The sequence below is a fragment of the Pezoporus occidentalis genome, unplaced genomic scaffold (assembly GCF_034315485.1).
Source record: "Pezoporus occidentalis ecotype Australia unplaced genomic scaffold, CSIRO_AGI_Poc_V1 ctg264, whole genome shotgun sequence".
NCBI lineage: Eukaryota > Metazoa > Chordata > Aves > Psittaciformes > Psittacidae > Pezoporus > Pezoporus occidentalis.
Genome location: NW_026914545.1, coordinates 570,534 through 593,151, shown reverse-complemented (window position 1 = coordinate 593,151; position 22,618 = coordinate 570,534). Strand labels below are relative to the sequence as shown.

The 22,618-nt window shown below is 37.1% G+C and overlaps 1 protein-coding gene across 1 annotated transcript; it reads left to right on the top strand.

Moving 5' to 3' along the window:
* The first annotated feature begins 440 nt into the window (after window positions 1–440).
* SMC2 (structural maintenance of chromosomes 2) lies at window positions 441–21,715 on the top strand. The gene is given in 24 exon segments (XM_062624247.1): window positions 441–668; window positions 2,609–2,758; window positions 4,516–4,638; window positions 5,548–5,586; window positions 5,802–5,912; window positions 6,073–6,117; window positions 6,757–6,993; window positions 7,652–7,801; window positions 8,440–8,667; window positions 9,503–9,662; window positions 11,351–11,468; window positions 11,785–11,923; window positions 12,150–12,269; window positions 12,581–12,785; window positions 13,394–13,529; window positions 14,540–14,664; window positions 15,460–15,653; window positions 15,980–16,123; window positions 16,388–16,582; window positions 17,092–17,292; window positions 18,126–18,242; window positions 19,545–19,705; window positions 20,541–20,688; window positions 21,566–21,715. Coding segments are annotated over 24 exon segments (3,564 nt in total). The 5' UTR covers window positions 441–500.
* The last annotated feature ends 903 nt before the right edge of the window (window positions 21,716–22,618 follow it).

Genomic DNA, 22,618 nt, shown 5'->3' with positions numbered 1-22,618 from the left:
CGAGAATGAGGGGCCGGCGCCATGGCTGCAGGGGCAGGGATGGAGCTGTGTTCACAGCGTCTTAGCCTAGGCTGTCGTTTTCCTGGGCTTCAGCGCTCCGGTGCGGAGGGGCTGAGGAGGCAACAGTCCTGCAGAGTGGAAAGGGAGGCTGCCCTTTTAAAAGCCCGAGCCTTTTCGATTATTTCGGTGGCTGCTGCTGTGAGAAACCAGGGTTATGCTACAGTCTCCATACAAATGTCGTGGTTAACATTGTGTAAACTCACGTCGCTTAAAAAGCTGTTGAAATACACGTACTTCTTGGATTCTGTGCTTTCCGGATCTGGGGTGTAGTTGGAACTTTAAGTACAAATGCATGATATTTTTGCTCTAAAAGCTGTGCGTTCTTTCAATTTTCTCATTCAGGGGATTCTCTTTTTTTTTTTTTTTCAGGTGATTTTTTTATTTTTTTAATAAGCCACATTACTTTTTAAATACTTTGGTCCTTGAGAAACAGCGAGAAGATGTACATCAAGTCAATTGTTCTTGACGGTTTTAAATCCTATGCTCAGAGGACAGAAATTCGTGACTTTGACCCATTTTTCAATGCCATTACTGGCTTGAATGGTAGCGGCAAGTCCAATATCTTGGACTCAATCTGTTTCCTGTTGGGAATCAGCAGCATGTCACAGGTAAAGACTGAGGGGGCATTTAAGAAAGGTCTTCTCTCAGCATTTCATATTACTGTCTTGTGTATTCTCAGACAGAAGACCTGAAGTGGTGCTTCTATAAGAAACTAATAGGTTTGTTTATTTGGATTTCTCATGACATAAAACTAAGTCTCAGACAATCTTGCTTCTTACATTGAGATTAAACTGCAGTTTCATCAGTATTCTACAGTAGCTCAAAGTACAATGCAGCCTAGAACTTTACACTAAAAAGACCTGCTTCACCAGTAGCAGCCTTAAGCTGAAGATCTTTTACAGCTAAATGCACTAACTTGTTTATTTGCAGTTAACTTTTTCACTTCTGAATTGGGTCTTTAGAGTTGGCCAGCTGATTATCAGAAAGTGTTTTGTGCAATGCCTGCTATTTAAAAGAGGATATATTTGCTTTACTCATGAGAAAAATTGTGTGCTCTGACATCAGTTTTGATGCGAAGATAGACTCCACAACTTGTTAAAGTTGTAAAGTAGATACAATTTATTCAGCGCTGAGGCGCATGGGGTATAGCTTCTCCAAAAGCATGCACACCTCAGCGTCGTTTCCCCTTTAAATTTATCCTCTAAAGTTATACATATGCATGAGGTTGCACAACACGTCTATATATATATATTCATGTCCTATCCCTGCTTCGTATTATAATGAGCTAAGAAGTCCTTTGTGCCTGCACAGTGCTTCCTGGTGGTCGTGGGCAAGGGTGTCAAGATGAAGTAAACGAGTTTTTCTCGAGCCTGCACTTTTTACATCTAATCTTTACGCATGCTCCCTGGAAGCTTGATAATTGTCCAAACTGCAGAGCCAGTTTCAGCCAGCCTAGGTGTCCAAAGGACAGGAATCAAGTCACAGTCCCTACCTCTTAACAATAGCCACGTCCTTATATTTTGTTCTAGCATATACAGCAAGTATGATAAGCATGAACAAGTAGTAACGTTGTTAAGTAGGCGGCTTGATCTATCCCCTTGTACATTGTAAGTATAATAAGCATAAGCAAGAAGTAACACTTAAGCAAGCAGCTTGACCTACCCTCCTGTACGTTGGTTAACCCTTCGCATCAGTTTCAATCTATGTTTTCAGGTGATTTTTGTTATTTCTTTCTGGTGTTGCCTGTCCACTCCTCACCTCCCCCAGGTTGTTGGCAAATCCAGAAGACCTTCAAGGAACACTTTCTAATTCATTTCTATGTGAAAAACTTTATGATAAGGAAAGGCAGCTGGAGCACCTCCTGTATGAAGATGGGCTGAGAAAGTTTGGGCTGTTCAGCCTAGAGAAGAGAAGGCTGCGTGGAGACCTCATAGCAGCCTTCCAGTATCTGAAGGATGCTGGAGAGAGACTCTCCATCAGAGGCTGTAATGACACGACAAGGGTTAATGGGTTTTAACTTAAACAGTGGAAGTTCAGGTTAGATATAAGGAAGAAGTTCTTTACTGTGAGGGTGGTGAGGCACTGGAATGAGTTGTCCAAAGAAGTGGTGAATGCTCCATCTCTGGCCGTGTACAAGGCCAGGCTCGACAGAACCTTGGTTTAGTGTGAGGTGTCCCTCCCTATGGCAGGGGAGTAGGAGCTAAATGATCTTAAGGTCCTTTCCAACCCAAACCATCCTATGATTCCATGCTGTATATGTGTATTGGTGACTGAACTAGTCATCTGGTTTGTTTGGGTTTTTTAAACATCTGCTCAATTTTTGTGAGGAATCTCATGTAGAAACAAATTAGCAAGGTGACTAAAACTAGACTGGCACCCTTTGCCTGTGGTTTTACAGTGCTAGCAATCTCCCCTAGTCTCACATAAAATCTTGACTTATATCTAGATCTGATTTTTTTTCATTCATTTCTCCAGAACCTACAGTAACATACTGAAGCTGCGTAATAAGTTTCTTTCAAAATTCCATATATCTGTTCTATGCATTTAGGTGCGAGCTTCGAACTTGCAAGACCTAGTTTATAAAAATGGGCAAGCTGGAGTTACTAAAGCAACTGTGTCTATTACCTTTGATAATTCTGACAAGAAAGCAAGTCCACTAGGATTTGAAAATAGTGATGAGATCTCCGTGTCTAGGCAGGTGAGTCTTTAATATCTGAATTGCTTAGTATCCTTCATACGTTTTTAACATGCTCAACAGAGTGACCATTTTAGGACCAAAACAAAAAGTCCTGAGTTTTTGCAATTGAGGCAGTGCTCTTCTGCATGGTAGTTAGTAACACAAACTGTAGAAGTAAATCCAGTGTACTAGGTAAAAAAGAAATAAAAATAATAGGAATTTCTTGAGAAATTAGTTTAATATTGTTAAATGTGTTATATCAGTAATGTTTTCTATGGACTTGCACAGAAACATAATAATGAAATCATGTTCAGAAAGCATGTTGTTTTCTCTTTTGTGGCTTCTCCTTCTGCTTTAATATTTTCCTCTTAATACATAAACTGTGTGTTAAACTTGGTCTCCAGGAGCAAAGGAACTTTGTCATAGAACCATATAATGGTTCAAAAGTTGAAAGGGACCCTAAAGGTCACTTAGTCTCAATGCCCCTGCCACTGGCAGGAGCACTTTCCACTAGACCAGGTTGTTCAAAGTCCTGTCCAACCCGGCCTTTATCTTTCTGATTAGGGTGACTCCCAAATTTAAACAGCAACAATGATAGAACAAAACCAAAACAATCAACAAAAACCACTAACCAAACAAAAAAATGACAACTTGTGGATTTTGGGAGTTTTCTTGTCAGTGTTGTCCTCAATAAAACATCTTTCTTATGTTTTAGTTAGATATTTGTCCTGGGTTCAGCTGTTAAGAGTTTTTTTTCTCCTTAATAGCTAGTGCAATGCTGTGTTTTCAACGTTAGTTTGAGAACAATGCTGATTGTTTTTAGTTTTTGCCAAGTCTTGCTTAACTCCATCAAGGAGTTTTCAGTCTCATGCTCTGCCATTGAGGAAGGGCTTGGGAAGCTGCGAGAAGGCAAACCAACGGGCAACACAGAGGTAAAGGGAGCAATAATTGTTTTTTCAAGAACTATTTTATAATGGATTTGAGCACTGTCCTGGGTTCAGCAGTAGCAGTCATTTTTCTCCTTCTTGGTAGCTCCATCGCTCTCCCACATATATACATTCATATACACCTCTGTGTGCCAGTACACACATGTATGAACCCAGGACAAGCACTCATTAACGAAAGTAAGCAGAGGATTTAACAAAACATTCTGTGTTAGGCTGTAGAACCGATGACTCCGAAAATGCCACCATTAGTCTTTACCTCTTCAAAGAGTAACTTTAAAATCTGATCCAAATATAAACCAGTGCAGAAGTATCAGCCTGAATAAACAGAAGAGGAAACCATAGCGGCAGCATTTTAAGGTGGCATTATGTCTGGTACTGAATGACAGCACCTAAAAAGGTCTCCCTTGTTAATTATTTCATTGTTAATCGTTTTAGCAGAAACCCATCACTGCTTTATATGGTGGGAAGATTGCATCAAGGTACTCACTGGGACAGTCCTCTGCCGGACATAACATCATTATTGTTTCTGTCCAGAAGGAGGGAAGATACATGCAACTTTAGTATTGTTCTCAGACTACAGTCAAAAACACAGCACTGCAGTAGCTACTAAGAAGGAGAAAAATAACAGATACAGCTGAACCCAGGACAATATTTTCAGTATCTCCTCAGACCAATAAGATCTGTTTTGATGTTCTGCATAGTATGGATATATATGTGTATGCAAAGATATATGGTATTTTATCAGAATTTTTGTTTATTACAATTTATATTCTCATAATATCAAGTAATTTTTAAATCCTTAAAGTTATTTCCATTTCTTTTCCTTTCCAGGTTCTCATTGGAGGTAGAAATAAGTATCTTATCAATGGTGTGAATGTTACCAGCGCTCGCGTGCAGGATCTTTTTTGTTCCGTTGGGCTCAACATCAATAGCCCTCACTTCCTCATTATGCAGGTATTGTGTGCATCTTTACAAAGTCCAAAAAGAACAGAAGTTGCACTAAATTTGAGGCAGGAGAGATAATGGTAGAACACTTAATTTCCTTATCAGAGAAAAGTAGCTTCTTGTCAAGTAAAAATGAAATGTCCTTTAAATAGTTAAGATTTCTAGTACAGCATAGTTTGGCCCTAAAATATGTGTCTTGTACCACAAGACCTCATGTAGCAAGCTTTTTTCAAAAACATTCTGATTTTATTTTCCTTTTTGTCTCTTTAACAGATAAGTGTTGCTTTTATTATTATGCTAAAAAGACACGGATTTTCTTTGCTTTTATTGGACAGTATTAGACAGTTTTTTGAATGAAGCTGATATAACTTAAATTGCAGTTAACAGAAGGAAGTGCTGGCCAATTGAAAAAGCCTGTATAAACATCAACACAGGGACTAGACAAATCGCTGAAGTATTTGCAAGGAATAATAAAACAGAGTAGAATCTACATTTTCAAGTGGAACAGTCCCAGCTTGGGGGGGAGAAGAAGTTTTGCACCTATTCTGCTTCTCTGTAGTTACATATGAGCTAAATCTCAAAAAAATCCAGTTTATGATTTAAAAGCTTATTCAACATCAGCAACTCAGTAAGACTAGAACAAAATGTGCACATTACTCCTTTAAGATGTAAGCAGGAATGTGGAAAATGAGCCTAAGATGTAAGGGCCATTTCAAGCTTTCTGTGTGAAGAAGTGATGCATTTAAAATTTCAAGAGCTAAGTAATTCAGTAAACCAGATTATCCTTGTACATGAAAAAATAAGAAAAATCATTTTTGAATTTATAACATATAAAAATGAGTGGAGATACAGGAGTTTTGTTTGTAAAATTGCATAGTACAAAACCCACCATTCTTATTTTATCTTTCTGTTAACCAGGGACAAATTACCAAAGTTCTAAATATGAAGCCACCAGAGGTAAGAAAGTTGGAAGATTTTTATTTTATTTTATTTTTGTCTCAAGTTTTACCGATTTATTTTGAATGCCAAGAATCGGGAGGGGGGGGGGAGGTGGGAGGGAAGGACAAAAAGAAGATGGCAGAGGGATAGGACATGTTCAATTCAGTTCTGAGTTGAGCCTGTCTAATAAAAGAAACATCAAATTTGTGTTGCTTTGCTTTGCTTTATTTTAGATTTTAGCTATGATTGAAGAAGCAGCTGGTACACGTTTGTATGAAAGCAAGAAATTAACTGTCCAGAAAACCATAGAGAAGAAAGAAGCCAAACTGAAGGAAATTAATAGGGTACTACATGTTGTAAAGTATACTTTCTTTTATATTTGCTAAAGATAAGTGAATAATTATTGTGGTGTGTTTTTTAATTTGTAAAGTATTTATTTCTTGTACCCAGAACTAGGTAGTTATGTTTAAAATCAGAATATAAATTATCTGTTTTGTGTTTCAGGCCTTAGATGAGACTATCACTCCAACGTTACATAAACTGAGAGAGGTATGGAAAAACTACAAGAATGGTAGGGTCCTTATCTGCCGACAAAAAATACTTTTGGCTACCCTGAACCATGGTGGCTAAAATGTGGTGTCATGGTGACACCATTTGGTGTATGGTGGCTAAAACAACAGCATGTTTTTAAGAGAAATAAATCCGTCCAAGCACAGAAAATGTGACATTCGGGACTTTCAGGAAATCTTAGAAGGGAATGTAGGGAGATGGAAGAAAACAAGAGAACTAGATAAAAGTAGAAGATAAAAGCATATAATAGTTCTTAGAAAAGAACAATAAAAACCAAAAACCCCCCAAACAAACCCACAAAAAAAAAAAAACCAAAACAAACAACAAACCCCACAAACCACCACCAACAAAGAAGTTGTCAAGTGATATTTCGGTTGTACAGTCAATTGAATTGAGTATTGGGTTAGGTAAGATTTAACTAAGGCCTGCAATGTATAGTAATGAATATGTACTATACAGAGAATCTTTCCTCTTATCTACAAAGAATTTTAGTAGAAGTGCTTAGAAGATTTCTGTAGCAGTCCTACTTAATATTTTCCATCAAATTTTTCTATCTTAATGTAGCAGTCCTACTTAATATTTTCCATCATTTTTTTTTCTGATTGGTTGTCTTTTCAGGATCGATCAGCCTATCTAGAATACCAAAAACTAACAGGAACAGTAGAAAATTTAAGCCGCCTCAGTATAGCTTATGAGTTTACTCTGGCTGAAGAGGCACAGGTATCCTCTGCTGAGGTATTGAAGAAAATACAGACTGCTGTGAAGGAGCTTCAAGAATCAATGGCTGGAAATGAAAAGAAGCAGAAAGAATTTGGTGAAGAAATAGAGAAGATGAAAAAAGAAAGGGATAATAATGTAAGTGAGAACAGTCATGCGTATCTGAGTATAAGGAGTTTTGTGAGAAGGGAAATATTTTTGCAGATAATATACCCTTGAATTCTTATTGTCTGGTGGGTTGTCTAGATTATACACTACTTACTGTCATTTTTAGCCATCATCTAAAATACATCCATTTAAAGTTTTTATTTGTCCAAAATGCTTTACTTCCAATTGCTGTATATGAATAATAACTGAAGAATAGAAAATGCCCTAACGTTTCCACTCTGCAGTCAACGGTAAATTTTGACAGATTTTTCTTTTTCCCCTCCCTTTTTGTTGATGTCTCAAAAGTAATACACTTCAAGTAGAAAACTCTTGTTCAATGCAGACCAGTACTGACCTCACTTCCGGGGGCAGTAGATTTGGTTAGATACAGGTTGTCCACAGGGTCTTTATATGCCTATAAGTGCAGCTCTTGTCCAGGGACATTGCCCCATGCTATGGGTCTTTAGTAGTGTCTTCAATTAGGTTGGATTTCAGAGGGAAGAGATGTTCTGAGCTGTTTGCATTGGAGTCTAACTGCCTGCTTGATCAGATATCTCTTCTACGTATAGCTGTGAATAGAAAATGAAATATTACAAATACTGTACTTGTTTCTTAGGCTAAATTAAATTTCCTTTGTTTCTTATTGTAGGAAGTTGGTGGTGTGCTCCATTCACTGGAAGAGGCTTTTGCAGAAATCCAGAGAGTTAATACTAAGGCAGAAATTGCCCTTAATCTCAAGAAGCAAAACTTAAAAAGTGAAGAGGTTAAACGTAAAGAACTGGTAAAAAATATGGAGGAGGTAAGACCTTTGTATATCATTTTCTTTAAACACTAAATTAACTCACTGAGGGGGACAGCTGTTTTTTCTCGCCTATTATGGTAAGAAATCCTATGATTGGCAAGAATTACGTCAGAAAACAAATAGTAAGGGCATTGTTTGATTTGTGCAGCCTAGGCATTGATTCCCATTAGAGACAAATATGATGCATATACAAAGAAAAAGCAATTTTTTTTTATTATTGAGAACTTCTGTTAAGCTCAAGATAGATCCCTATAGCTTCAAAAGGATTATGCTTTCTGGGTCTGTGGTGTTCTTAAAATTAAAGGAGAAATCTGCATATTTCTGACAGTTGATAGAGTTGTTTTTTTTTATGCAAGAGCAGCACTGAATACCCTACTTTTTAGATATAGGGAAGAAAGAGCTATTTATCCTAGTTCTTGGGCAGCTGTTGTCTCTTTCTGTAGATCTTCAGTGTACTTGTGGGGCATGAATGTACTTGGAAACACAAAACAAATTCTTAAGATCACAAAACCTGACAAAGGGTCATAGAAATGTAGTTGATTAAACTACTCATAGCTCCTCATCTAAACAACATGAATTTAGAGTTAGTGGGACTCAGGTTCTCTCTTCCTTTATTGTTTTTTATTTTGCCAAAGGATTTTAAAGCACTTGTGTTAAAGGAGGAGGAAGTAAAGAAGAGAAAGAAAGAACTAAATGCTTTACAGGAAGCAAGTGAAAAAGATGCAAGTGCTTTAGCTGCAGCACAACTTAATGCTGTGTCTGCTAGCTTATCCAGCGGTGGTGATGGGGAAGAAGGTACTCTTTCTAAGCAGATGATGACCTGCAAAACTGAAATTAGCCAAGCAGCAACAGAAGCCAAACAGGTAAGAATAAAAGCTCTGCCTATTTCAGACCAACCTTCCTCCTCCTTCTGAAAATTGTCTGGAAAACAAATGAGACACTCGTGAAAGATCAGTGAAGAGATTTACAGAATATCTATGCCAGATATTTTGCAAGGTGGCATACTTAAGGTGACTTTTTTGATAAAAAGAGAAAAATACCTTCACATAGATACACACTGATAGGGAAAAGCTGTAACATTGCTGTGAGGGAGTATAGAAACTGGCATTTGAAATATAAAGTAGAACTGTTGTACTCAAATGACTGACAGTATTGGATAGAAAGAAACTAAGACTTCTGTCAATGATACACATTCATACTATAGACATATCTACAGCAAAATTTACTGGAATTGAAATAAAAAAGCCTGAGACTGGGAACAGAATGTTCAGAAGAAACTATTTTTTCCTTGGTTAAATTGTGTGTTAGTCACATGACTGAAACAGACACTACTTTTATCTTAAGGTAGAAAATTTCTGCTGGGGTAGTTCTCACAGTGGATTTCAAAGTTGAAAGCATACTGTATCTCACTTAGGGAAAAATTATTTTGGGAAAAGTTGTGTCACACATTGCCTTGTTTCTTCTCAAACTTTATTCATGTGCTTGCACAAATTATTGTATCTAAATAGAAGATTGATGTTTTTATTTCCAAATTGCACGTGCCCTTTCAAAAGCAAAGGCTGTTTTTTGGCATTTCTGCAACCAGTGAAAATTTCCGACAAAATATATAAGTACCTTGTTAGTGCAAGTGTTCTAAATCTGCACCTGCAAGAGTCTCTTTGAAGATTTTCTGTTTACGTATTTTCTTACTGCTTACAGGTTCAAATGAAGTTGAGCTATGCACAACAAGAATTAAAGACAAAAGAATCTGAAGTTAAAAACATGGATGAAGAGTACAAGAAAGATAAAGAAGCATTTGAAGCTGTCAGAAAAACAAAAGAAAAAATAGAGAACCAAACAAAGAACTTGAACTATGACGGTCTGTACAAACTTCTGGTGTATAATTTTTGGGGAATCTGAAAAGAAATAGAAAAGCGTTGTGGGTTGACCCTGACTGGCCACTAGGTGCCCACCAAAGCCTCTCTATCACTTCTGTCCTTAGCTGAACAAGGAAGAGAAAATAAAACAAAAGGCTCTTGGGTCAAGATAAGGACAGGGAGATAATATTCACCAATAATTTCACAGCCAAGACTGCCTCAACTTGGGGAAAAATAATTTAATTTATTGCCATTCACAAATCAGAGTAAGATAATTGCAAATAGGAACAAACCTTAAAACAATTCCCTTCACCCCTTCCTTCTTCCTGGGCTCAACTTAATTCCTGAATCCTCTACTTCCTTACCACCCAAGGGGTTGGGGAATGGGGTTGTAGTAAATTCAGCACACATCTTTGCTGCTTCTTTCTTGTATTCTTTTCCTGCTCCACTGTGGGGTCTGTCCCATCAGAGACAGCCTCCCATGAAGTGTTCCAGCGTGAGTCCTTCCCACAGGGTGCAGTCCTTCAGGAAACAGACTGCTCCAGCATGGGTCCCCCACATGTCTTGTAAAGAGCCTGCACCCGTGGGCTGCCCATGGGTCACGGCCTCCTTTAGGCATCCCCTGCTCCAGCATGGGGTTCTCGACAGGCTGCAGATGGATATATGATCCACATGGACCTCCAAAAGCTGCAGGGGGATGGCCTGCCCCACCGTGGTCTGCACCATGGGCTGCAGGGGAATCTGCTCTGCTGTCTGGAGCACCTCCTGCCCTCCTTCCTCACTGACTTTGGTGTCTGCAGAATTGCTGCTGTCAACATGTTCTTGCTTCTCTCTCCCAGTGTAGTGGCCTGTTTCAGACACAAATGCCATAATAAGGAATGCTTTCTCCCTTTCTCATTTCTCTTGGCTTTTGTTGCTGAGGATGATACCATATGGTATGGAATATCACTTGGGTCATCTGTCCTAGCTCTGTCAGCTCCCAGACTTACCCACACCCCAGCCTACTAGCCTTTGGAAGAAGTTTTGGAGGGACAACCTTGATGCAGTGTGATTCACTGCTCAGCAGTTGCTGAAACACTGGTGTGTTATCAACACCTTTTTACTAGAAATGCACAGCACCATGAGAGCTGCTACGGGGGAAGTTAATTCCAACCCCTCCAGACCCAACAGAAGAGGGAGCTGAAAAATCAAGTATGCTTCTTTGATGCAGAAAGAAATTTCTCTGGTCAAAGCTGTGCAAGCTCTTGCCTTCCAGAGAAAACGGTTTAAAATAGTTCAGTTTTATAAACTTTAGGCCAAATGTCTTAAAGTTTGATGGAGAATTTAAACTCCATCTAAAATTTAGATGGAAAGAGTGACTAATCTTCCCATTCTTTCCTTGTTTTTTCTAGCTAAAACACTTCTTATAGTTCATTTCTCATCCCAAGTAAATGTGTGGCAGAAGCTACTTGAAACTGTAAATGGATAATCCAGAATGACATTCAGAGAAGCACATCAGATTTCTAAACTCTTTCAATTTTCAATATTGTGATATTAATTTGTCTAAACTGGAAATTTACAGAGACTTTTAGAAAGTCTTTCAATTAAGTATTCTCAACATATGCAGATAAACAGTGTAGTATACCATTTTTTAAGCTAATAGATTTCTGTGCTCTGGATGTTTGTCTACTGCTTGTGTTCAACTCTTTAGAACAGAAAGAAGCAGCCTTTTTAGCAAAAAAGAAGACATTGACCAATGACATCATCCGTCTGAAAGAGTTGCATGAAGGCTTCATGGCAAAGTTTCCTCTTCTACGGTTTGAATACAGGTAAGATCTCAGTGTAAACCTCAAAGACATTTGAACGTGCTTTTTGGGGAATTTAAGTGTGGTTTATGAGACTTACAGGATAATTCCATCAACTGATTAGCTCTTGCTTTCCTTTTAATGACTCTCTAACTGACTCTATTGGGAAGTCTCTTGCCCTGAAGTATTTAATTTAACCATTTTCTGTGGGCTTTTTTGTCATGGCATTTAGAATTTTATACTAGTATAATAAGCAGTATGAGTTTTTAAATATAAATTTTTGTAATATGTGTGGAAGAGAAACAAACATGTAATTATCGTAATTTAAATGTATTTTAAGTGATCCAGAAAAAAATTGGAATCCCAACCATGTGAAAGGCCTAGTTGTCTCTTCTATCACAGTGGAAGATCTGTCCAAAGCAAAAGCCCTAGAAGCAGTGGCTGGTGGGAAACTCTATAACATTATTGTGGACACAGAGGTATGTTTACTACTTTAATACAGAACTTGAATTTTTAGATGAGGTTGTGTGATTCAGGGTTCTTACTGAAGGCTTAAGAGGTGGTTTGGACCCATGTATGTGTTTAAATGGGGTCAAGAGTGTCATGCATCGTTAATGGCAACTATATGTTCACCTTGCAATGCCCTATTGTCTTACTTTACAAAATCAGTTATGTATTCAGTTATTTGTAACTCTTCTTTTTGAGGTTACTGGTGAAAAGCTTTTGAAAAAGGGTGAACTAAAGCATCGGTGCACCATCATTCCCTTAAACAAAATTTTGGCCAGGTGTATTAGTCAAGAGAAGATCAAGTTGGCCCAAACCTTGGTATGTAAATAAATACACTGTTTATATTATTTTGCTTGTGTAGATTTTTAATTTTGTTTCTTTGCTAAAAATATGGGCTTCTCAATGGCTATACTAATAAGGATTTCTATAGGACTTGGGAGTATCTTTATTTCTTTTCTTTTGTATCCTTTCAGCTATGTCATGGTTAAATGGATATCAGTTATTCTGCTTTAAAAAGATTGGTTTAAAATGTAATGCTTTTTTTAGAAAGTAGGTTTTTTATCAAGAAAAGACATCTGAAAATTCTCATAACTTAAGGCATACTAATTGTATTTCATCTGATTTTCTAGGTTGGTTGTGATAACTTGGATTTACCCCTTTCTCTAATTCAATATGAATCTGAACTGCAGAAAGCAATCGAATATGTCTTTGGAACCACACTGATCTGTAATGACATGGATAGTGCTAAGAAAATTACCTTTGACAAAAGGATAATGACAAGAACTGTTACACTTGATGGAGATATATTTGACCCCCAAGGCACTCTGCATGGAGGCAATTACTGGTTTTATTCATATAATAATACTGTGTGTCTGTTGATTTGTTTACTGCTCTGCATGCTTTTTATAAAAATGAACAGTAATCTTTTTGTTTAGACTTATACTGGGGATAATATGATGTGTTTGAGCAACGATTTGTCAAGTCTTGAGCTCAAGTAAGGTTAGACTAAGGAAAAAAATAATGGTGAACTATTTACATAAAATACTTCAGATTTTAAAAACTTAAGTCTTATTTGCCTATATAATTCTCTTGGAAAGTTGCTTTGATTTCAAGCACTTCTAAAAGTAATTCAGGTACTTTTGAATTAAAAGTAATTACTTTACATGTAATTAATAATTTGAGGTAATTTTGAAAAGCTAGTTGATTTCACAAGAAATGCATGCATAGTAATGAGTATGCAAAACTCAGTTCTCTAACAGGTAGTCTTCTCCACTGAGAGCTACTGTAATTTTAGCCTAGCTGCCTTTCTGTTTTGTAATTAAATCTTCAACCTGCATAATTATTAACATTTAGAATTTGCTATTTCCAGTGTGGAATCCATTAGTCTTAATTCCTATTAACTTGACTTTGCCTTTTTTTTTTTTTTTCTCTCCACCACACAGGTGCAAGCTCACAGGCTGCATCAGTGTTGGCTGAGCTTCAGGAAATTAAAGCTGTTGAAACAGAACTTGAAACTAAGAAATCTGAACTTCGCTCTGTAGAGGATGAGCTGGAACGTTTGAAGAATGTTGCTGATAAGTATGGTTTTCCTGATGAAATATCTTATTTTTCTTTTATGTGACTGAATAAGTATAATAATGTAAAGAAATATTTTTGGAGGGCATAGGGCCTATTGAGAGTACAATATGCAGAAAATAATTCCCTTCCTCTCTCCTACTTCTCCTCCCCCTTTTCCCCTAATACAATTTTTAAGCAAACAAATCTAGTTTTTAAGAAAATCTTGTTTTGAGTAGTACAGGGAGGGAAAAAAGGTGTACAATGATGTCTACTTGAAATCACATTGAAGTTTTCCAGTGTTTCATGAAGTCCACTGAATAATGAATCTGTTCTAGCCATATCTTGTAACACCCACAGAGAATTTCAGTTGTGATAGCTCTTATTCTTATCCCAAGGAAATAAATAATAAAGGGGAATATCGGAGTGATACTACTATAATGATTTAAATAATACTAAGTATGTCTGATTTCTCAGCTATTCAGATACTAAAGATATTTTTAAAAGATGGAATATAAAGGTATGTTTAGTCAATTCTGTAAAAATCCCTCAAGGAGATAGTGTTGTGTAATACGTTATCTACCAGCTGGATTTGTTTTTCAGATTGGTATGAGTTCCAGCAAATACACTTCCAGCAATATGACCAAGAGGTCATATTTTGACCTTTCAAATATTTTTTTTTTTCCTTAATGCTTCAGCTTGGCATCTGTCATGCTGCTGCTTTGAAAAACATGACCTCTGAATTGTTGCCAAATTCCATGTGTTGCATTTGTTTGCTTTTAGTATATCTTACCAGGGCTACATAACCAGGAACTACATATATAATAACTTACCTACAAATTTTACCATTACTATTAAAGCAGCTATACTATTTTCATACATTTAAGCTTATTGGTCCTACAGACATCACTGTGTCTCACATTAGAATGGAAATATAGGTATTTACTTATTTCTATATATCCTTCTTTCAACTTTGAAATGGAAATGCTCGGTACCCTTCATTATAGCAGTGTGTACCATTACTGTCTTCAAAGGTACCAACAACTGAAGCAGCAGTGGGAGATGAACTGTGAGGAAGTAGAGCTGTTGGAAATGAAGCTTCAGCAAAGTGCTTATCATAAACATGAGGAAGAGCTGCTTGCCCTGAAGAAAACCATTGGTGATGAATATGTTCTGAATCTTTTAACTGAAAACTGTTTGCTGATACTGAGATGGATCTGGCTGTTTGAGTAGCAGAATCTATGCCTAAGAAAAAGATATTTTTCACTTTGAAAATACTATCTTCATATTTTGGAATATTTAACAAATACATAGTCAGAATAGACTTGCACAGAGGTGATTCACATAAGGTTGGCCATTCCCTTGTAGTAAAGTTTATGTTCCTAAGTGTTTAAAATATGTTACAATAAAAGGGAAAATGGCTTTACAGAGAAGTTTTAAATTGGATTTAATCCCGTATTTGAGTAATTTTATTTTTTCCAAGCTGTCTGTTTCTGTAGGTATTTAAAGTTAGCCATATAAATAGTTTGCATAACAAGAAAACATTGGAAAGAAGTATTGTTTGTATAGCTAAGAAAAAATGTAAATGGAAGCAAATGCAGCAATAAGGAAACTTGTAAAGACAAAAGATGGACAGAAGTGGTTCATATGTAGACATAGTATTCTAGGTATGAGGTGATATCTTACTAGGTAGCCATCTGATAATTACTTCTTTATCATGTCATTTGGCATACACTAGCCCCGTTTTAATGACTGGGCTATTTGGTGCCCTACCAATAACTGTTAACAGCACACTGTCTTAAAGTAGTCATTGAAATAGCTCACTTAGTAACTAGCAAACATGAAAGAACTCTTTTCTGTTAGAGGCAAGACAGATTTATTTCAGTGGGAATTTAGGATTTGAATTTGAAGGTAAGAATGATGTCCAATCTCAGTACTGTACTTCTTGATTCAGCGGAGTGTGAAGAGACATTAAAGAAAATTGAAGAGAGACATCAGGAAGCAAAAAATAAATACAGTCTACTGGAAAATAAAATGAAAAATGCAGAATCAGAATGTAAAAAAGCACTGAAAAATGCCAAGATGCAGCTGGATGATGCCAAGAAAAAAGCGGAGGATTCAGGCCAAAAAATGAGAGAAAAGCAGCAGGTAAAACTTAAATTTATTGGCACTTTTCTCAATGTTGCAGTAATCATAAAATTTGATTCTCCTAAATTTTTAATACTCTCAGTTTTGGAAGTTAATATATTAATCTGTAGTCACTGACATAGAAATTGCTGATGCCTTTTTTTTGTTTTTGTTGTTGTTGGATTTTGTTGTGGGTTTTTCACTGTAGGTTTTTTGGTTTTGTATGTGCGGTTTTTGTGTGGGATTGCCCCCTGGCAGAAGAATGGGGCACTGTTCATCTTCTACAGCATTTACAACATCATACTGAATCTTAATTATTTCTGTTAAATTTGAAAACATCGCTCTAGGAGCTTGAAGCTTTACTTCTGGAACTTAAAGAGCTAGAAAAAGAACATACCTCCTATAAACATCAGATAGAGGCTGCAAATAATGCAATCAAACACTACCAGGAGCAAGTTAATGCTATGGAAGCTGAGGTGTCTAAGACAAAGGTAAAAGTGAATACTGTTTCATTATCTGTTTTGATGTTACTGAAGATATGATCCCCTAAAGCTGAAATTATAATGTGTATTTTGTGGTTTGGATTTTCTCACCAGCATTCTGTGTTTAGACAAGGGAGTTACTTTTTGGCTTGCCACATGTGATTTTTTTATTTTTTTCTTCCCCCTCTCCTTTCTGTGTCCTTCTCTTCTAACTACTGTCCAACAGCAGCCTTTTAAAGAAGCTAATAAATGTCTGTTTGATTTACTTTTCAGGAATCTGTAGAGAAATCAAAGGAGGAGCTGGCCAAGAAAAAGGAACTAATTATGTTACAGAATAAAGAAATTAAAGCCAAATCTGCAGAGATAGCAAAATGCAGGGAACAAAATAATGAATTGCAGCTTAAAATTAAAGAATTAGAACACAACATCAAGAAACATCAACAGGGGGCTGCTGATGCTGCTGCCGCGGTATTTCAGAACTGTACTTTTCCTTGTATCTTGTGAAGCTGTGCAAAGGAAATAGCCTTTTTGTTCTTCATTTTTGTTCTTGTGCAGCTCTTTGTGAAAAGTTTTATCCCAGGAAGAGGGCTGGAAACTGTAACAAAGCTTATCAATAAGGACTGCTAGAGAGTAGATTACAGTGTGATGGTGGTCAATGAGAAAAGCATTCTGACTGACAAGTAACTAATTAAAGAAGCTAGCCCCAAGATTTAGTGACAGTGGCTTAGTACATATAGAGAAAAACATGTTCCAAGTAATTATGACGTTAAAGCTCCCTTAAAACCTTGCATCATCTACAGTCTTGGAAATCATACAAAGCATTATAAAGCTAAACACCTGTGCCTTATTGGCATAGAATAATTAATGTTGTGATTTCAGGATGTTGGTTTTTTTTCTTTTTTAAAGTAATTCACATTTGGTAAGGAAAAAAAAACAAACCCACAAAACAAAACATCAGCATATCCTCTTGCTTACAGGTGACCAGGATGCTGCAAGAGCATAAGTGGATAGCTTCAGAGAAACATCTTTTTGGTCAGCCAAACACAGCCTATGATTTCAAAGAAAACAATCCTAAACAAGCACATCAGAAGCTGCAAAAACTGCAGGATGCAAAACAGAAATTGGAGAGGCATGTGAACATGAGAGCTATGTCTATGCTTTCTGATACAGAAGAAAAGGTAAGCATTCTGTGCTTTAACCTATAAAGACTGGTCAGGTTGAGTATATGGTATTACATATAACCTAGCTTTGTATCTTAGTATGTTCCATTTCTGAATACACAAAAAAATAAAACTATGAGATAGCAGGAAAACTTTTGTTATATCTTTTATACTGATCTTAAACTTTGAACTCTTCACCTGTGCACTAGTTTTCAAGGTTATGCATAACCTTGACTTTGCATGGTAAAGAGAGTAATTTAATTTCTCCCTACCCCAGTCCACCCTAAGTTGGCAGCAGAAACATTAGGCAAGGTTTGTGGTGTCTATTATAGTATCTGAGAATTATATACTTTATTAAACATTGCAGATCAAAATAAACGTTCATCTTCAAGCATAATAGCTTGAAGGTGGTCTGAGGTTGCCTTGACTTCATCTATCTTGAGGCGTTTGCAGTACTGTCTCAAAAATAGTCCACTGACTGATGCTTGAACTTTCCAGATACTGTTTCATGATTAGAATTGGCCTGTTCTTCCCATCAGCCTCCAGAAGCATCCTTTCTTCTATGAAAAAGCAAATGAAACATGATTAACTTGAAAAGGAAGTGCAACTTTCAGAATAATGTTGGGTTGCCCCATTGCCAATTATTGAAAATTCTAATGTTTTAATTTGCAAGTAATACCCTAAAACTTAAATCCTGAATACAGCTAAATGAATGCTTTGGATTTCAAATCTTGTGGCTAATGGCTATTTCATAGTTGCAAAACTGATAAACAGTGAAACTGTAGGATTAGCACAAAACATACTTGAGCACAAAGTTCATTGAAACCAATCTTTTCTTCTCTTTGCACCAGTACCATGAATTATTGAGGAAAAAAAGTATTGTGGAGAATGACAAGATAAAAATTCTTTCAGCTATCACAGAACTTGACGAGAGGAAAATTAAAACTTTATATATGGCGTGGGAAAAGGTATGACACTTGAAACTTCTCAGTTTAGCAGAGGATCAGATTTATCTCTAGATCACTGTTGTGCATATCTCAAAAGGGGGAAAAAAAAGAAAATGTCTCTTTTCAGAAGTAATCTCCCTTTCCTGTTATTTAAATTACAAAACAACCATTTAATTTCCCCTGGTCCATCTTATTTAGAATAACATGGCAATTCCCTGATAATTGTAAAGATACAGTTAAACCTACAAAACTACCATTCCCTATTAGGGCCCACAAAAATTTAAGAAAGGTTTAGCAACTGCCATGCTGAAATAATTCTCTCACATGGAAGTTGAACAAAACAGTGATACAGCCTATTTTTTTATTTTTTTTTTTTTTTATAAATCAGTGTTTGACCAGAGTTAAAATCTGTTTCAGTGTAGCCACTACTCCTGTCAGTGATAGGACAGGTAAGACTGGTAGGAAAACATCTGAATTATGTTTCTGTTATCTAAGCACTCTGCCTTCTTACTAGTTTTCCCGTATCATGAACTATAATGAAAGTGTAAAATTTTCCCTTTCACTTTTTACATGGAAAGTTCTGGACACATTCTTTTCTGCTGTACCAGGAAAAGTTCCGCTTTTTGGCCTTTGAGAAGATTAACTATATCATATTAAATTACTCACAAATGAATGATCGGTTTGAATTGCCCATATAACAAGGTATCACTGAAAAAATGGTACCTTTTCATTGCAAAATCATGTTTGGCAAAAAAACTAGTGAATTGTATTTAACAGCATCATGGATGGTTGAGTAAGTGTGTTCTAAGGTATGTCCCTTAGCTTAGGAAATTCTAATCTATGTTGACAAAGTTGCATCCTATCCAGTACCTGGGCATTGCTTAAGTAATTCTGGGAAGAAAAGGAGAGGGAAGGATGCCAGTGTAGGCCTCTTACAAGTTGCTTATATTTTTATTAGTCCTTTACTTGGGAGAAATCATAATTTATCAGTTGATAAAGCTGAGGTAGGGCATAACCATTTCCCTGTCTGACAACATAAAGCCTTCCAGTAGTTCTTTCATTTGATCCTTCTAAAACGTTTAGTGTAAGGTGTTGTATATTGATCTTTCGGTGTTGCTTCTCTATTCAGTACAGAGAATATCAAAGATGCATATGCTAATATATTTTCTCACTATCCTGAACGTACTAATCGTCAAGACATAAGTCATTCGGTCAAATTGGGCAAAATGACTAGAGCGTAGTGCAACTTACCACTAAGTTTCTTAGCTGCTTGTGCTCTTGATTCAGACCATGTAGATGCACCTTTTCTTGTCTGACTTCTAGGTGAATGAAGACTTTAGTTCAATTTTCTCATTGCTTCTACCGGGAGCCAAAGCTATGCTAACACCCACCAAAACCCAGAATGTCTTGGATGGTCTGGAATTCAGAGTCGCCTTAGGAAATACCTGGAAGGAAAACTTAACAGAACTTAGTGGAGGACAAAGGTTGGTGAACTCTGTGGGGGTTTTGTTTGCTTATTTTCCATTGCAGTATGTATATAGTTCATGTATCTAGCTTATTATAGTTCAGAAATAAAAAAAATTATCTTTTTCCACTGCTCAAGGCAGGGACTCTTGTCTTCTTCCAACCTGACTTAATATTGAAAACATTATTAATTCAGTTCAGCTCAAAGAGGAGTCTGACTTAAGAGAATGCTTTACTTGGCATATAACAAGCTTTTATTCCATGGAGAAGTAACAGAAAAATTGAGTGGTGAGAAAACGGCAGTTGATTCCAGGTACTACTGAAGTAGTATCGAATTAAATGCTGCGGCATTTGAGTTGTAATCTAAAATATCTATATAAATAAGCTCTGCCCCAGTGTCAAAAGTAGTGTCACAGTGACAGTTTCCTTCTCCAGTGCTACCCTACACAGTAGCTCTATGTGCTTCTTTCTAAGAAAACTCTAACAGAATTACAGAAACAGAATTTAGGAAGAGGTGAGACAGATACAGAACTTTATCAAGGGCAGAATGCTTCAAGGACTGTACATTGAAGAATAGCTCTGCAAAACTCAGAATTGAAAATAGGTAAAGCAACAGCAGGACCTGATCTTTCGGTAAGACAGTAAGTAATGTTTGCTATTTCTGCAGATGGCTTTACATGTTCACAAGTCAGAAGTACGGAAGAAGCTGCACTTCTGTTTCTTCAGAACTCATTGCATGAATCTGCCTTTGCAAGAGCATTTTTGTTACTACCAAACAATTGTTCTCCTAAGCCAAATCGTCTCAAACAAGAGGGTAAAACGTAGCTTTCACAACTTTCTTGTTCTCTATATTAGATCATTGGTGGCCTTGTCCTTGATATTATCTATGCTTCTCTTCAACCCTGCCCCGATCTACATCTTGGATGAAGTGGATGCAGCTCTTGATCTCTCTCATACTCAAAATATTGGGCAGATGCTTTATACTCATTTCAAACAGTCACAGGTATGATCTTGAAACTATTGTGATCATCTATTTATGCATTTTATTATTTTTAGAGGCAGTCTGCCACTGAAGAGTCTCAGCTCTTAGGTGGCATGAGAATGAAATACTCTCAAGTGTTTTATTCCAGAGATGTATTTGTAAGTTGTTTCAACTGGAAGTTGAACTGATTATATGGCACCTGTGAAACTTCAAAGCATTATGTTTTCATGGAAGCCATTGCTGCAATGGCTAAATATGAGGGAGCAAAAGGGAAGAGTATCCATGATATGATCAATTTCAGGCATTACTCATATCCTCAGGTGATTTTTAACCTAGTATTCTTTCACCTGAGCTTTGTAAATACTTCATTTCTGACCTTGTTGAAACAAGCCAGGCACTAGTGGAATCTCAGTTTGATGCAGCCTGTGCATGAAAAAAATCTGTAGAATGGAAGAAACATACTACTTCAAGTGACATCTTTACTTTGCTGGTATGAGCTTTCCAAATTAAGGGTTGGAGGGGAAATGTTTCTTATCAGTATCTTTAGGCTGTGAATAGAAGATCCTGCATTCTTACAAAATTTGTGGCAAGGGTTTTTTTCAGTGATGGATGCACCATCATCATGAGCAGATGTTCTGTATCGGGGCCTGTAAGCCAGGGAATAAGGACAGTGATACAGCATTAGCAGCAGAAAATGCTTGTCCTGCAGGCTTATGTTAACCTGTGCAGCACATTCTGCTGACAGATAAAATACATTTTTTTTTTTTTTTTAAGAATTACTTCATTTGGCTAATATCTTGGTGATAAAGGGAAACCTCATTTTGAAGCTTTTTCCATTTCTCTGTAAAGTCTTTATTTGGATGGCAGCATTTACGTTAAGCTTTCTCATTTCTTTTAGTTTATTGTGGTGTCCTTGAAGGATGGAATGTTTAGCAATGCAAATGTCCTCTTCAAGACCAAGTTTGCGGATGGTGTATCCACCGTTTCAAGACATACATAGTTCCAGAATAAACGGCTGCTCCGAGTTCAAGAAGATACGGAGAAGTAAATAGCACAAGTGCGAATGTGGAGAACAAGAGAACTCCACTGGTCTTTTAAGATCAGTCATAGCTTCCGAAGTGTTCTCTGCACATGGTCTATAATTAGACCACAAAGAAATTCTGCCAGTTTTTAATACTCCTATTAATGATTAAGGAAACTCATTAATAATCTGCAGGATTCTGCTGCTTGTAGTGTTAGCTAGACTGGCCGCATTTATGCCTCCTGGTGTGCCCTGTAATTGCAGTCATGCCAGTAATATGCATTGAACATTTACTTGCATTGCAAGCATGCCGTGAACAGTAAGTAGTCGTGGAGCAACTGAAAGTTTTGAATGGAATGAGGAAAACCTGAGTTGACTTGTGTGGGTCTGACAGTGTTGGTCTTGCCTGATGCTGCTTCAGCCAGTTGGTAGCCAAGATCCATTAAGTTTACATTTCTGCTCCCTGCAGCCTTGCTCGCTTATCATTTAGAAAAATAGATTTGGGGGGGGGGGGGGGGATACATCTGTATCTGCAATAATGTGGCTATGTTATGTTTTTAAATATTTTATACATAAAGGAAATTTTTACTGATGGCCTCATTTTCCAGATTTGTATGTGGAATATAGTTACATATCATATTGGGGCTTGGGTTGGATGGGACCTTAAACATCACGTGCTTTCAACCCCCTGACACAGGCAGAGACACGTTCCACTAGAGAAGTTTGCTCCAAGTCCTGTCTAACCTGGCCTTGAACACTGCCAGGGATGGGGCAGCCACAGCTTCTCTGTTCACCCTGTGCCAGTGCCTCACCTCCCTCATAGTGAAGAACTTGTTCTTAATCTGACCTAAATCTCCCCTTTGTCAGCTTAAACCCATCACCGCATCTTTAGGCAAGCAGCCTGAGGGAGGGTAGGTCAGGGCAGAGCAG